Genomic DNA, 14409 nt, shown 5'->3' with positions numbered 1-14409 from the left:
ACATGCAGACAAAACAATCATACACATAATTTTTTTAATTATAAAAAATTTTGTGATAATCTTATAAATCAATTTCCTCATAGTTAAGGTGGATATTGTACCCTATTACTTGCTTTGGACAACTTTTAAGCTTTCAAGAGTCTTCATAAATAAGAACAAATTAATGATGTAGGGATTTCACTGTGCAGTTCCTTCAGAAATGATTTATGGGGCCAGCAAGTGGCTCAGCAGATAGTAGTGCTTACTGCCAAGGTTTGCAACCTGGGTTCAATCCCTGGGACCCACATGGTGAAGGAGAGAGCCGACTTCCACAGGTTGTCCCTCTGACCTCCACAGGTGTGCCGTGACACACATGCACCCCATATATACACACAAAATAAACAAGTGTATATAAAAAAAGTTATTTATAGCTACTCTTAATTTGTCCGTGTAAATAGAAAACTGGAAATTTGTTGAGTTATGGGGGCATTGTCTTATGTTGTGTTTGTTTGTTTGTAGCACTGTGTGCAGGACGTTATGCATGCTAGGCAAGTACTCTACCACTGAGATACATTCCCAGCCCTGAATTACAGTTTTACTGTCTTGTCTGTGGAATATCCAAACAGCTCCTCCTGCCTCTGCCTCCCGAGGGCTGAGATTAAAGGCATACACAAACATGCCAGGCTAAAAGCAACTTTTTTTTTAATGTTTGTATGTGTGTCTGTATCTATGCCACATGTGTGGGAATTCCCAGAGACCAGAGTAGCTAGAGTTACAGACAGTCGTGAGCCCTCTTACATCATGGGCACTGGAAAGCAAACTTGGGTCCTCTGGAAGAGCAGAGGACGACTGCTGAACCATGGCTGCAGCCCCCAAGCACCTGCCTTAAAACCAAATAGTGGGGACAAATGAGAACAGAGCGTAATGACACGTGTGAAAGTGCCATACGACCTGCTGCTTTGTATGCTAACTTTAAAACTTTTTTTTAACAGTAGCCTGATAGGGACACAGATGGGGATGAAATAAGGCAAAAAGTAGCAGTTGTTCTTGGGCCTACATGGTTTTTCCTCTATATGTGATGCAGTTGGTTAACCCATTCCAGAATCAGGCAGGCTGGATCCACACTCCAGTAAGATGACCTTGAGAAAGTCCTCTTACCTATAGTGAGTGGTGGGAGTGATTGTGTTTCCAGCCTCATAGTGTTCTCTGGATTAAAGATTATTGATATATCACGTACTAGGCAGTGGTTGGAGTGGGGTTATGCTTATGTTGAGCAGAAAAACAAAAACAAAAGGAATGTACTTGAGAGGAGCTGTCTCTGGTGACATAGAAGAAAGGAGCAAACTTAAAGGAACAAGTTTAAGAATAATTCATCGGGTGTCAGTCTATGAAAAGGATAATATAGCAGAGAGTGGGGGACTAGTTAAGGTGCCCTAGTTCTGTAGGCAAAAGGTAAAACTGTCGCAGAATACTGCTGTGGCATTGGAATGGAACAAGAGGAAGAGATCACCAACCTTCAGCTCTCAAACTGAGGGGCTGGGTATTGTGTATATCATGAATAGAAGGAACAGCCTGTGCTTCTGCCTTGGTCTCCGGACAGTTCCAGTATGTGAAGAAATAAAGAATTCGGGGGCTAGAGACATAGCTCAGCAGTTAAGAACACTGTCCTTGCAGAAGACCCAGGTTTGAATCCCAGCACCCACGTGGCAGCTAACAACTGTCCATAACTCCAGTTCCAGGGGATCCGACAGCCTCTTCCATCCTCCGCGGGCATTGCACGACGTGGGTGCACTTACCTACATGCAGACAATACACTCATACACATAAAAATAATAATAAAATATTTTTTAAAAAAGAAAGAATGCATACAGACTAGTGTAATTAGACGTCACCTGTCCTAGTACACTATTTTATTTATGCATGTCCTAACTGCCTAATAGTCTTAGTCAGAAAAGAAAAACATTGCTTGTTCTTTGATTTAGATTCCAAAGTTATTGTGTTGGGCCTCAGAGTTGTTGTTTGTTGACTCATATCCCAAGATACTTGGTATAGAGATGTAAGGAGCTCATATATGAAACGTGTTAAACTGAACCATCATTTTCTACATTTGACCCAGTATATATCTAGAGAGACAGAAATATTTAAATAAAATTATTCAGAAATACAAATGATTTTTTTTTTTTTGAAACCTGGTCTGTCTAACCCAAACTGGACTCAAACTTGTGGTGAATCCTTCTGCCTTAGGCTCCCAAATGCTGGGATTCCAGGTGTGAACCCCCATGTCCGGCAGTAATTTTAGTGAACTGTTTCATGCGTGTTTATATTATTTCCAGGTTCGCTGGATGATGTACTGGATTGTGTTTGCCCTCTACACTGTGATTGAAACAGTAGCAGATCAGACAGTTGCTTGGTAAGTTCTGCTGTTCAGGACCGTGGACTCACTCTCAGGGCTCCTGAGTTCTGATTCTGCTCTTGCTTTTCACTGTGAGAATTTGATCAAGTAACATAATTCTCCTGCATCTCATTTCCTTCAGTGGAGCCCCCTCCAATGAAGGCAGCTTACTATGCTAATCCTGCCCACCCCCCACTCCCACCAGGCTCTTAAAATAGAGGAACTTGTTACCATCCGCTTTCCACACTGATGACTTCAGACTGTTTTTCTTGATCGCTTCCGAAATGACTCCTCTCAAATCCACGGCATCTGGTTGTGGCACTCCCTTCACAGCCTTAAATCTCTGATGCACAGACATCAAGGCTGCACCACGTCAGCATCCACGTGGACACCCACTCAACACTGGCTCCCCGGCAGCTCTATTCCAAACACAAGGCATAATTAGAACCTGTTCATTCCCTCATCAGTTTCACAGTTTATGAAGGATCAGTACTCGGAGGAGCGACTGGAGTCCCCTCACACTGCACTTGAGGGGACCCTTTCCTTCCACACCCCACTGTCGCTTGGAGAAGTCCCCTTTTAAAAGCTTAAAACTCAAGATCGTGCCAATGCTTTCAGCCTCCCATGCCGCACAGGCTTGGACCAGAATTAACCCAGGCATTTCTCCTTTACCTGAGCTCCTAAATGCAGCCCCCCCCCCCTCAGATCAGTCCTGGGCACCTATAGATACCAACTTGCATCTTGCCTTTCCTGCCCTTCCCTTCCTGTGTCTGCTTCATACCTTTACTGATCTCTTTAAGACATGGTTCCCACTGGGCTGCTCTCATGGATCTGTAGAAAAAGATATCATCACACTTAAACACTCTTAACCTCTCCTTATTTATGACTCCCTCTCACACTCTCTTGACTTCTGGGAATTGAACCCAGGATTTCCTACACACTACACACATACTCTACCATTGAACCACACCCCACAGTCCTTCATCCCTCACTTTTCTCTTATTTGAAATGTTTTCCTTGGGACTAGAGAGATGGCTCAGGGATTAAGAGTGCTTCCTGCTCGTCCAGAGGACATGAACTTGGTTCCCAGCGCCCACATCAAGTGGATCACCACCATCCGTAACTAGTTCCGGGGGATCTGACTTGTCTTCTGGTCTTGGCAAGCATACACATAAATAAAAAATAAAAATAAGTCCTGAAATGTTTTCCTCCCTCTGTTCCTATTACTTTTCTTTTCCTGTTGATTCTTGGAGTACGCGTCCAAAGGAAAATTTTCTCCTTGTTTTTAAGCGGCGAAACAAAGGTTCCAAATCATGCTAAGTGTCTTAAGTTCCTTCCTTCCTTTATTTATTTATTATAAGGCAATGTCTCATGTAGTCAAGGATGGCCTTGAACTCCTGATCCTCCTGCCTCTACTCCTGAGTGCTAGGATTACAGACATGGACCACCATGCCCAATTTTTTATGTGTTAATTATGGATCAAACCCTTCATGCATTAGTAGGCTAGCCCTCTACCAACTGAGCTACATCCCCATCCCAGAATTCCTTTTTTCAAAGACTTCTCATTTGGTTTTTGTTGCTGTTGTTTCGTTTTTGTCTTATTTCAAATACACATTATTGAAAATTGTAGATGTGTTGAATGTTAAGTAATTGAAAGTGAGGCTGGAGAGACAGTTCACTGGATAAAGGTGCTAGTTGCAGAGGCCTGATAGCCTAAGTTCAACCCCCAGGTCCCATGGTGGAAGGAAAGAACCAACCCCTGAAAGCTCTTCTTTGACTTTCACACACATGCCATGGTGTGCGGCGTGCGCGCACACACACACATAATAATAATAATAGTAATAATAATAAATTTATCTAATGCTGGAAATCCGCACACTCTGCTGTACAAAGACATTTGGCTGACTATAGTACTCCCCCCTTGGCTCACCCATGAGAACCCAACTTGCTCAGGCTTATGTAGTGCCTCATAAACCACAGGATACTGGTTCTCACACTGTTTAAGTTAACTTCTAGTGTGGCAGCAGGCAGCCCTCCAAAGCACAGTGCATTAGGACAGCCAACCTTGGTGTCTTGCTCAAGTGGCCTCAGGGCAGGGGTTGGCTGCAGCCTTGCTGGGCTCAGTGTAAATGTCCTTTCAGAGCCAAGACTAAAGAAGCAAGCATTTCCATGGCAGAAGCTTAAAGCAGGAGCTTTAGGGAATTGTAATAGGAGCTTTGAGGGCAATTAAAGCTTCCACTGACCTGTCACCTGTGTCATGCTCAAGTCTGTTGACTGGTCATGTCACGTGGCTAAACCCCAACCTGGGTTGGAGAAGTAGCTCCATCAATAGGGAAGGTGCCACAGGGCAGCCTGGGTCCTGAACGAATCCACCTCTGAATGGTAATTCCTTCCACCCTCATCTGCAGCTGGAATTTGCAATTCTGTCCAAGTGAGACTGGAGGGAGTTTTCCTGGAGTTCTGAGGAAGACTAGGAGCTATGCCCGTGGGGTGATGCAGTGCCTGGTGTCCATGGGTGTCACATGGGTTGACTGTACACATGGGGTTCCTTACTGCCACGGCTTGGTGGCATTACTGTCCTCTCTTAGTAGCCGTCCATTCAGCCCTTGTGCTTGCTTCAACAGAAGACGCTTTTGTCTTACTGAGACAAGGTCTCCCTGTGGCCCCAGCTGGCCTGGAACTCACTATGTACACCAGGCTGTCCTCAAACTCATAGACATCCACCTGCCTCTGCCTCCTAAGTACTGGAATTAGACTTATGCCACCAGGGGCTGGAGAGATAGCGCAGTGGTTGAGAACACTGACTGTTCTTACAGAAGACCTGGGTTTGAATCCTAGCACCCACATGGCAGCTAACAACTGTCCATAACTCCAGTTCCAGGATCCGACAGTCTCTTCTGTCCTCCGCGAGCATTGCACAACACGGGTGCACTTCCTACATGCAGGCAATACACGCATATACATAAAATAAAAATAATAAAATATTTTTACAAAAAGACATATGCCACCACACCCAACTTCAAGAGAAGACTCTTGTCCTAGGTTATCTGCCAGGTTCAGCGCAGTGTGTGGTTCAGTGAGATGAACTTACCGATAAATTCTATCATGATTGTTCCCTCATCACTAACTTTCAGGTGTGAAAACAGAACACAGTACTAAACTTTAAGGGTTTTATGGATTTGCTCCTTACCCAGATTTCTTTCTGGTTTTTTCTCGTCAGGTTCCCCCTGTATTATGAGCTGAAGGTTGCCTTTGTCATATGGTTACTGTCCCCCTACACCAGAGGAGCAAGTCTAATATACAGGAAGTTCCTGCATCCTCTTCTCTCCTCAAAGGAAAGGGTAAGGTATATCAGTATTGCCACACACTCTTTCAGAAGTGTGTATCAGTACGGGCTTTGTGTGTGACATTAGTGGCCTCACTGTGTCACAAGGAGGAAAGCCTAGTTTGGGACTTTGTAACACTGTTTCTGAATAAAACTAACATCTGTGGTTGTGTTGTTATTTGTCATTTTAAAATTTTATTTATTATTTTGAGGCTGGAGCTCACTGTGTAGCCCCGACTGACCTAGAACTCACTCTGTAGACCACGCTGGCCCAGAACTCAGAGATCTGCCTGCCTCTGCCTTCCGAGTGCTGGAATTGAAAGTGTGCACCACCAAGTCTGCCGTTTTTATTTTATTTTTTACATATGAACTCATGTAGCCCAGGCTGGTTTTGATGCCCTTGAACTTCTGTTCCTCCTGTCTCTGCCTCCTGAGTGCTGGGATCTACAGTGATGTCCTATCATACCCGATTTTACTGTTCATTTTCCCTCTAGGAAATCGACGATTATATTGTACAAGCAAAGGAACGTGGCTATGAGACTATGGTGAACTTCGGACGGCAGGGCTTGAATTTGGCAGCAACTGCTGCCGTCACAGCAGCGGTGAAGGTCAGTGTGTGTTTGTCTGTTTTACTTGCGGTCATAGCAGCAGCGGATGAAGAAAGGTCGCTGTTTTTATTTCAGACTGTCGCAGAACTGTGACAGAATTTTGCTTTGTATTTATTCTAATGCTAGAATAAACAAGTAGGTAATTTTAAGGCTATTTTAACATTTTGTTGTCTACATACTTGACAATGTATTTCTGTCCTTGTTTTCCCACTTTTTAACCTGGAGATGGTTTGAATAAATCACCTTAAATAAAGATAACTGTTCTTCTCTCTGTCTCTGGTGCTCTGGTGTGTTGTTTCTCTCTCTCTCTCTCTCTCTCTCTCTCTCTCTCTCTCTCTCTCTCGGCACTATCTTGCTAGGATTTCTGGCTTACCTCTGTACCTCTGCTTCAACCAATTTGAGGTAACTAATTATTCAAATAAGCATGTAAAAATTATGTTCTTAAAACTTGGAGTTTTATTTAGTGAATTACTAATGTCATTGCTGTGCTTCCAAGACAAGTTATTGATTGAACGCCGTCTGTGGAAATTGGCATTATGGCTTTTCAGCTTCTTTGCATGTCGTAATTGAAATGTTTTGTTTTAAATAGCATAGCGTGATTGATCTTAGTGTGTGGTGTACGGAAAGAAAACAGACTTCACGTCCAGAAAGTGATGACTGTGACCTTCGAAGTTGCCGTAAGCAGTTTGCTGGGCTTGTGCCTTGTTGCTTTGTGTCTGAAGTAAGAGTTGGTGTGGTGTCGCTCTGAGCGTGTGTGATAGCACTCTGCTTCTTTGCTTACAGCAGAAGTCTGGAACCTGATGTGTGCAGCAGGTTTACTAATACAGAGCTAAGATGGGGTATAGTTGCTGATAAGTGCATTCTGCTTTCAAGTCAGGCCATTTTTAAATGTGTGTGTATGTGCGTGTGTGCATGTGCTCTCATGTTTATGAGTGTCCGCAGAGGTCAGAAAAGGGTATTGGATCTGATGGAGCCAGAGTCACAGGCAGTTGTAAACCTCCTAACATGGATGCTGAGAACTGAACTTGGGCCCTCCGCAAGAGCAGCAAGTGCTCTTAACCACTGAGCCGTCTCTCCAGTCCCAGTCAGCCTCTTTTAAACTAAACAATGCTATGGAAAGAACTACTCCATTCGCTTGGTGATTTTATACAATTGCAGTGGTGAAGGAACGTTAATGGGGCCCTTTCACTTTACAGAGCTCTTTGGCACACACACCAAAGAGGCAGGCTGTGAGACTGAGGCCAGACTGGTGCACATAGCAAGCTCCAGTCCAGCTGGGGCTACAGGGAGATCCTGTCTAACAAAACCGAAAGAAAAGATAAACGAATAAACACTAACAGCAAAGCTTTCAGCTTAGAGGACTATTCCATTTTAGAAGTGTGTGTTTTTTTGTTTTATGTTTAATAAAAATATGTTGCAGTTACATACCAAAATAAAACCATCAGGAAAGCCAACCTTCTGTTATCAAAAGAAGGGCTGCAGAGGTGGTTCTGTGGTCAAGGGCACTTGCTGCTCTCCCAGAGGACCTGAGTTCAGTTCTCAGCACCCGTGTCTAGTCACGCCCAACCACTCACTTGCACATACCCACAGATAGACACACATACACATAATAAAAACAAATCTTTTAAAAATCCTTTTTATTGAATTTTTGTGATTTTCATACAATGTAATTTGATAGTATTTAGATCCCCCCATCCACACTTCTACTGCCCCTGCCCAATTTAATGAACTTTATTATATATAATAAGGCTTATAGAGACTAGTTTGTGTCCCTGCATGTCCTTCAGTGTGGGTCCATCCACTGGAGCCTGGTTAACCTCAGAGCCACATCCTTGAAAGAGACAGACTCTCCCCTCCCAGCAGTCACAGGTCATAGTATTAAACTGACTCCTAATGACTTATTGTTACACCCATAGATTAATGCAACTCACAGCCCTCACCAGAGAAGCTTCCTTAGCAGCAGATGGTGATTAACACAGAAATCCACAACTGGCCAATATACAGAGAACAAGAGGCTGCATAGTGCATATCCCAGAATAGAACACCTATTTCAAAATTCTGCCTTTCAAGGCTCGGGGATCATTGAGGAAGAGGAGGTAGAAAGATTGTAAGAGGCACAGATGGTGGATGACCATAAGAAAATAGAGTTTTCCAGACAGCTGGTCAGTTACTCAATGGTAACAGCATGCACAAGTCCTAGGCAAGCTCAAACCAGACAAAAATCCCAGCTAGACCTGGGGAAATGGATAAGAAGCCCCAACCCTACCTAAAATAAATCTTCTTTAAAAATAATAAAAGCAGTCATGTGATGTGTTGCAGAACCAAAGCGCACACATTCCCAAACTGATGGGCCCACACACTGCCCAGCACTCCGAGGGAAAAGAGCAGCCAGCTCTAAGCAGAGCCGTCCGTACCCCCAAACACCAGCAATAAGGACAGAATATTTAAAGATTCCAAAGACAAAAAGCCCAACACATTCAAGTGGTCCAATTCTACACATGCAAAGGCACAGAATTTACCCACTGTGTCTCGTTTGTCAGGGCAGATATGTTCTGTCAAAGCTAGAAAACAGCCCACAAAAAAGGAAACCCAGGAGATCTAGAAAGCAGATTATCTAGAACCAAGGGGAGATGTCAGAATTCCCCAGAACTCTGTGCAGCAAGTCTAAGTGCAAGCAGCCGAATGGGGATGCAGTGGATCAAAGGAGCCAGGACGGGTGTCTGTGGGAGAAGCACAGAGCTGAGGGACAGGACAGGACGGGGTGGGACAGGACAGGAAAAGCTCACAACTGTGCAGGGATGGTACTTAACTTCGTCATGTATATGTTGTGACCAATCAGGACTCACTGGGTTCAGACAGCTGGTACTTGTGCAACCACGTCAGCCTTAAACACCATGAAAAGAGTGTTGGAAACGCTGCAAAGGGTAGGACAACTACGCAAATGAAAAATAGAGGCAGCTATTAGCTTGGGATAGAAAACAAAAATTAGGACTGGAAAGCTGGCACATCTCGCAGAGGACCCAGGTTTGGTTCTCAGTGCTTCCGTGGAGGCTAGCTCCAGTTCCAGGGGATCTGATGCCGTCTTCCACCCTCTGCAGGCATTGCATGACATGAGTGCACTTATAGCCACACAGGCAAAACATTCCTATACAGAATAAATCAAAGTTTGGGACTGCAGAGATGGCTCAGTGGTGAAGAATACTTGCTGTTCTTCCAGAGGACCCGGATTCAATTCCCGGCACCCACATGGTAGCCAACAGCCATCTATAACTCTATTTCCAGGAGATCTGACACTCTCTTCTGGCCTCTGTGGGCATTGCACACACGTGGTGCATTTACATACATGCAGGCGAAACACTCATACACATAAAATAAAAATAAGAAATATTTTTTAATCATCGAAGAAGGGCAATATGATGGCGCCCAGCCCAGAAGTAATAAGAGTGTAGACTCGTGACTAACGAGTGTGAATTTACTGTGTTGGGAAATGGGGGAAGGAGAAAACAGGCGGAAGAGAGCCAGAATCCTTACTCTTTGATGGTAGACCAGAGGGTTTAGAGTGATTCCATCCACAGGGGCATGAAGAAGACAAATGGACCAGGGCTTATTGCTTTTCATTTATTATAAATTTAGCGTTATTTGACTTTACAAACCTAGTGAATGTATTTATTTACACCTCAGTGAAATCTGCACTTTCATATTTAACAGCATCGTTCAACGTAATCCTAGGTAGAAAAACTGAAGTTGAAATTTCAACTTCAAAATTGGCTTAGAAAGCATTTCTTTTTTTTTTTGGTCTTTTTGAGGCAGGGTCTCCCTGTAGCCCCAACTGGCCTGAAACTCACTATGTAGACCAGGCTGGCCTCACAAAGATCTACCTGCCTCTGCCTCCCGGGTGCTGGGACTAAAGGTGTGCGCCACCACTCCCGGACAGAAAACACACCTTAGGACTTTGTTTAGGAAAGGTAGAAGGAATCCTGATGCTCCTCCTCACTTTCACACTTAGCACAGTTCTGATCCTGCTGTTGAGGTGCCCTTCTTCTTTTTACTTTTTTAAAATGTGTATGAGTGTTTGCCTGCATGTATGTGTTTGTACTATGTGCATGCAGTGCCTACCTGCAGAGGCCAGAAAAGGGTGACAGATCCCCTGGAACTAGAGTTACAGATGGTTGTTAGCTGCCATGTGGGTGCTGGGAACTAAACCCAGGTCCTTTGCAAGAGCAGCCAGTGTCATAACCATTGAGTCACCTCTCCTGCCCCTCAAGACACCTTGTTTGTATTATGACTCCTTTGTGGGTACTCGTTTCCCTGGACTCATGTTGACTACTTTCATTATCACTATGTGGTCATCAGGAACCCCCACCGTGTTATTTTGTCCTTATTCCCTCATCTAATTTTATTTCGTATTTTCCCTTCATCTGTTTTTACCATCCTACATATTTCTTATTTAACATCTCTGCATTTCATGTCTTGTCTAAGACAGATGCTGATACAGAGACGGATAAGACAGGCTCTCTGCCCTCACTGTCTGGCTGTAGCTAATGTCTGTATTGGCGAACTGAAAATTTTAACCATCCTTAGTTGCTAAGAGCCCACTTTTCTCCCTCTACTATTAAAGTAAATATTATTATCCCATAGAAATTCTTCTATGTAAAACCACACAAAGTAATCCTGTATCGGTTTCTTAGGATTTCTCCTTTGTGAGTCATTGATTCACTTACATATTTAACGACTCATTAGTTTAATTCCACTTTCACTTGCTAATGGTGCTGTGGGTTCTTTTATCAACCATAGGTCTGCACTCCCAGGAGTGCAGGGGCCTGCCCTGGATCTATTGTATTCTGTAGAAATGTTGCACTGAACACTGAATGTTACAGCCATTTTGCCTCAAGTTGTACCACGCTTATTTTGAAGTTCCCAAAATGAGTTTCATCTCTGGAAACTTTTTTTTTTTTTTTTAAGTATTGTAATAGAAGAATTTACCAAAGTAGACTCTTCATACTCAAAAGTAAATTGAAACCAAAATGGGAAATAGGTCACAATTAGGAAGAAATCAGAAAAATGATAATAGTAAAATTTGAGCACTAATTAAACTTTTTATAACATACAGTTTAGAAACATCTTTGGGGCTAAAATCCTTGGACTCTCAAAGCTCTTTAGAGAGCTGTAATTTCCTCCTAGGTTTCCCAGGTTGAATCACCTGAGTGTGTCCAAGATGAAAACAGGAATCTAATCAGAACATTTATTACACCATACAGCAGTTTTCTGAAAACATTACTGAGTCCTGTGGCCTCATTGCCTGGCAGTATTCACAAGGTCAGTGTACACATTTATTTTGGCTGAGCACAGCACAAATACCGGAAGGACCTTCAAGGATTCTGCTGAGGATGTTTGACACTCATGGCCTCAGCGTGGGAGGTGCAGGTGGCATGGTGTGAGTGAGAGAGTAAAGGGCGTGTGGAGAGCGGCACCGTCCTTCAGCCACAAAGGATTTGCTCTTCTCAGATCCCCCTGGGACACCCCACCAAAATGTGTATAGAAATGAGAGCTTTGCAGGTAAAATTGCTGAAATCTAATTGGCTTTAAATGGTCGTGATTTACTTGAAACTCTTGACCCCTTCCTTGCTGTCTGTTTTAATGGCTTTCTGTTTGTGAAAGGATTCTGAGAGTATTCAGCTGTGACAGACTCATCTGCTTAATATGAGAGCTTTTGTCCACAATGGAAAGAAAGCTTATACTCTTCCTTGTCGAGGGAAGAGTTTAGTGCATTGGACAGTGAATTTTAGAGCAGTTGAATGAATCTAGATTTTTGGGGGGTGGGATTTGGATTCTACCACTGATTAGCCAGAAGATAGTAAGTAAATCATCTACACTGATCAAAGTGTTGGTTACTGTTCTCATCTATAAAATGAGGGGGTGACATCTGATACCTAGAATCTTTGGTATTGGGGCTGGAGAGAAGACTCAGCGGTTAAGAACTGCCGTGCTCTTACAGAGACCCCAGCTTCAATTCCTAGCACCAACATGGCAGCTAACAACCATCTGTAATTTCAGTTCCAGGGAATCCTATGGCCTCCTCTCACCTCTGTGGGTATTGAATGACCCAGAGCATTTACATACACTCAGGCCACAGACTCATACACATAAAATAAAAGTAATAAATAAAATCTCTGGTATCTCCAAAATAGTCCACTAGACGTGCCTTATGTCCACCACCAACAGCACCAAGTAAAGGCCAAGGGTGTGATTGCTGACCTCCAGAGCACAGAACCATCCCTCCTTCAGAGCACAGAGCAGCAAAACCATCCCTCCCAAAGACCATGGCATGAAGGTTGAGAGACCCTGATGCAAGGAGCAAGAACTCAGGAAAAGTAAATTTAAAATTAGATACATGGGGGCTGGAGAGATGGCTCAGCTGATTAGAACACTGATTGTTCTTGCAGATCTGTGTTCGATTCCCAGCACCCACATGGCAGCTAACAACTATCCGTAACTCCAGTTTCAGGGGATCCGACAGCCTCTTCTGTCCTCCATGGGCACTGCATGACACGGGTGCACTTCCTACATGCAGGCAATACACGTATACACATAAAATAAAAATAATAAATAAAATATTTTTTAAAATATTAGATACATGCCAAACTTGGTATGTTCTACTTTAATCCTAGAACTCAGAAGGCAGAGGCAAGCATCAAACTCTGTGAGTTCAAGCCCAGCCTAGTTTTCATAGTGAGTTCCAGGCTAGCCACAGCTGCATAGTGAGACCCTGTCTCAAAAAACAAAAAAAAAGTGTGTGTATGTGTAAGGGAAGTTTAGGGAGTGACTATAAATTGTTCTTATATTTTTAGTTCCCTTTTAAAATTTGTCTATATTATAAACATTCTTCAATAAATACATTAATTTTTTGTTTGTTTGTTTACTGAGACAGGGTCTCCCTATGGACCTCATTATGTAGACCAGGCTGACCTCGATCTGCCTCCCAGATGCTGGGATTAAAGCCATGTGCCACCACACTGGGCTTATTACCCTAATTTTAAATGCACTAAAATACATTATTCACCTAATATAAATATAGCCAGGTCCATTCTGGGATTCATCAGATTAATTACTGAATATCCAGGGGGAGACAGTTTTCTCCAAACACTGGGAACTAAACTTAGCAGCTATTAAAATGTAACATTTCACAGATCAATGGGAAATAGAGCATCATGGCTATGCTTGATTGAATAGGGCAGTAGCAATTATTATGGAAAAGAATGCTTCATGGCTAGAAATCATAAACCATTACAGATTGGATGTTTTTAATTTGTTGTTTTTGTTTGTTTGAGATGTTTGTTTTGCTTTTATTTTGGAGGTAGGGTCTCACTATATAGCCCAGGCTGGTCTTGAACTTGGGACCCTCCTGCCTCAGCCTCCTGAGTGCTGGGATTATAAGCATGTGCCACCATGCTCAGCTGTACATACAGTTCTAGTGTAGAGGAGATCTGAATTGCTGGGGTGTAGTGTTTCCTTGTGGGCGGTCATCCCTTCTCCCTGATTGGCTGACATGATGTTTCCATACATTCTTCACCCAAAATTGAACTCTTCGTCATCTTACCATTTCTTTAATATTATACAAACCAACTAGGAGAAAATAGATAAAACACTATTAATTTAAACAGAGCTGCAGTACTTTTTAATGTTGTTACTGCAAAATTAATAGAACACTCTACTTGTACCCTCCAAACAGAAATGGCCTGGAGAGTGGCTCAGCAGTTAAGCATCTATGCTGCTCTTGCAGAGGACCCAAGTTCAGATCCCAGCACCCGTATCAGTGGCTCACAACCACCTGTAACTCTAGTTCCAAGAGTTCCAACACTTCTTGCCTTCTGAGTACCTGCACTCATGTGCACAGACACATATACACATAATTTTTTAAAAATAAAAATAAATCTTAAAAAAAAAAAAAAAGGGCTTGGAGAAATGGCCCAGCAGTTAATAGCACTAGCTGTTCTTGCAGAAGACCTGGGTTTGAATCCCAGCACCCACATGGCAGCTAACAATCATCTGTAACTCCAGTCCCAGGGGATCCAACACCCTCTTCTGACCTCCTAGGGCATTGCACG

The 14409-nt window shown here is 43.2% G+C and overlaps 1 protein-coding gene across 7 annotated transcripts in view; it reads left to right on the top strand.

Annotated features, from left to right (window-relative positions):
• Positions 1-14409, top strand: part of Reep3 (receptor accessory protein 3) — a 75531-nt gene that overhangs the window by 48180 nt on the left and 12942 nt on the right. For all 7 annotated transcript variants that reach the window (XM_029564616.1, XM_029564618.1, XM_008835379.3 and 4 more), the window contains 3 exons: positions 2313-2389; positions 5592-5712; positions 6191-6304. In XM_029564616.1, the coding sequence (XP_029420476.1) occupies positions 2313-2389; positions 5592-5712; positions 6191-6304 (312 nt within the window). The remainder of the gene's footprint in view (positions 1-2312; positions 2390-5591; positions 5713-6190; positions 6305-14409) is intronic.

Source organism: Nannospalax galili, unplaced genomic scaffold (genome assembly GCF_000622305.1).
Source record: "Nannospalax galili isolate Female #2095 unplaced genomic scaffold, S.galili_v1.0 scaffold116, whole genome shotgun sequence".
Taxonomy (NCBI): domain Eukaryota; kingdom Metazoa; phylum Chordata; class Mammalia; order Rodentia; family Spalacidae; genus Nannospalax; species Nannospalax galili.
This window is presented reverse-complemented; position numbering and strand designations above follow the sequence as displayed.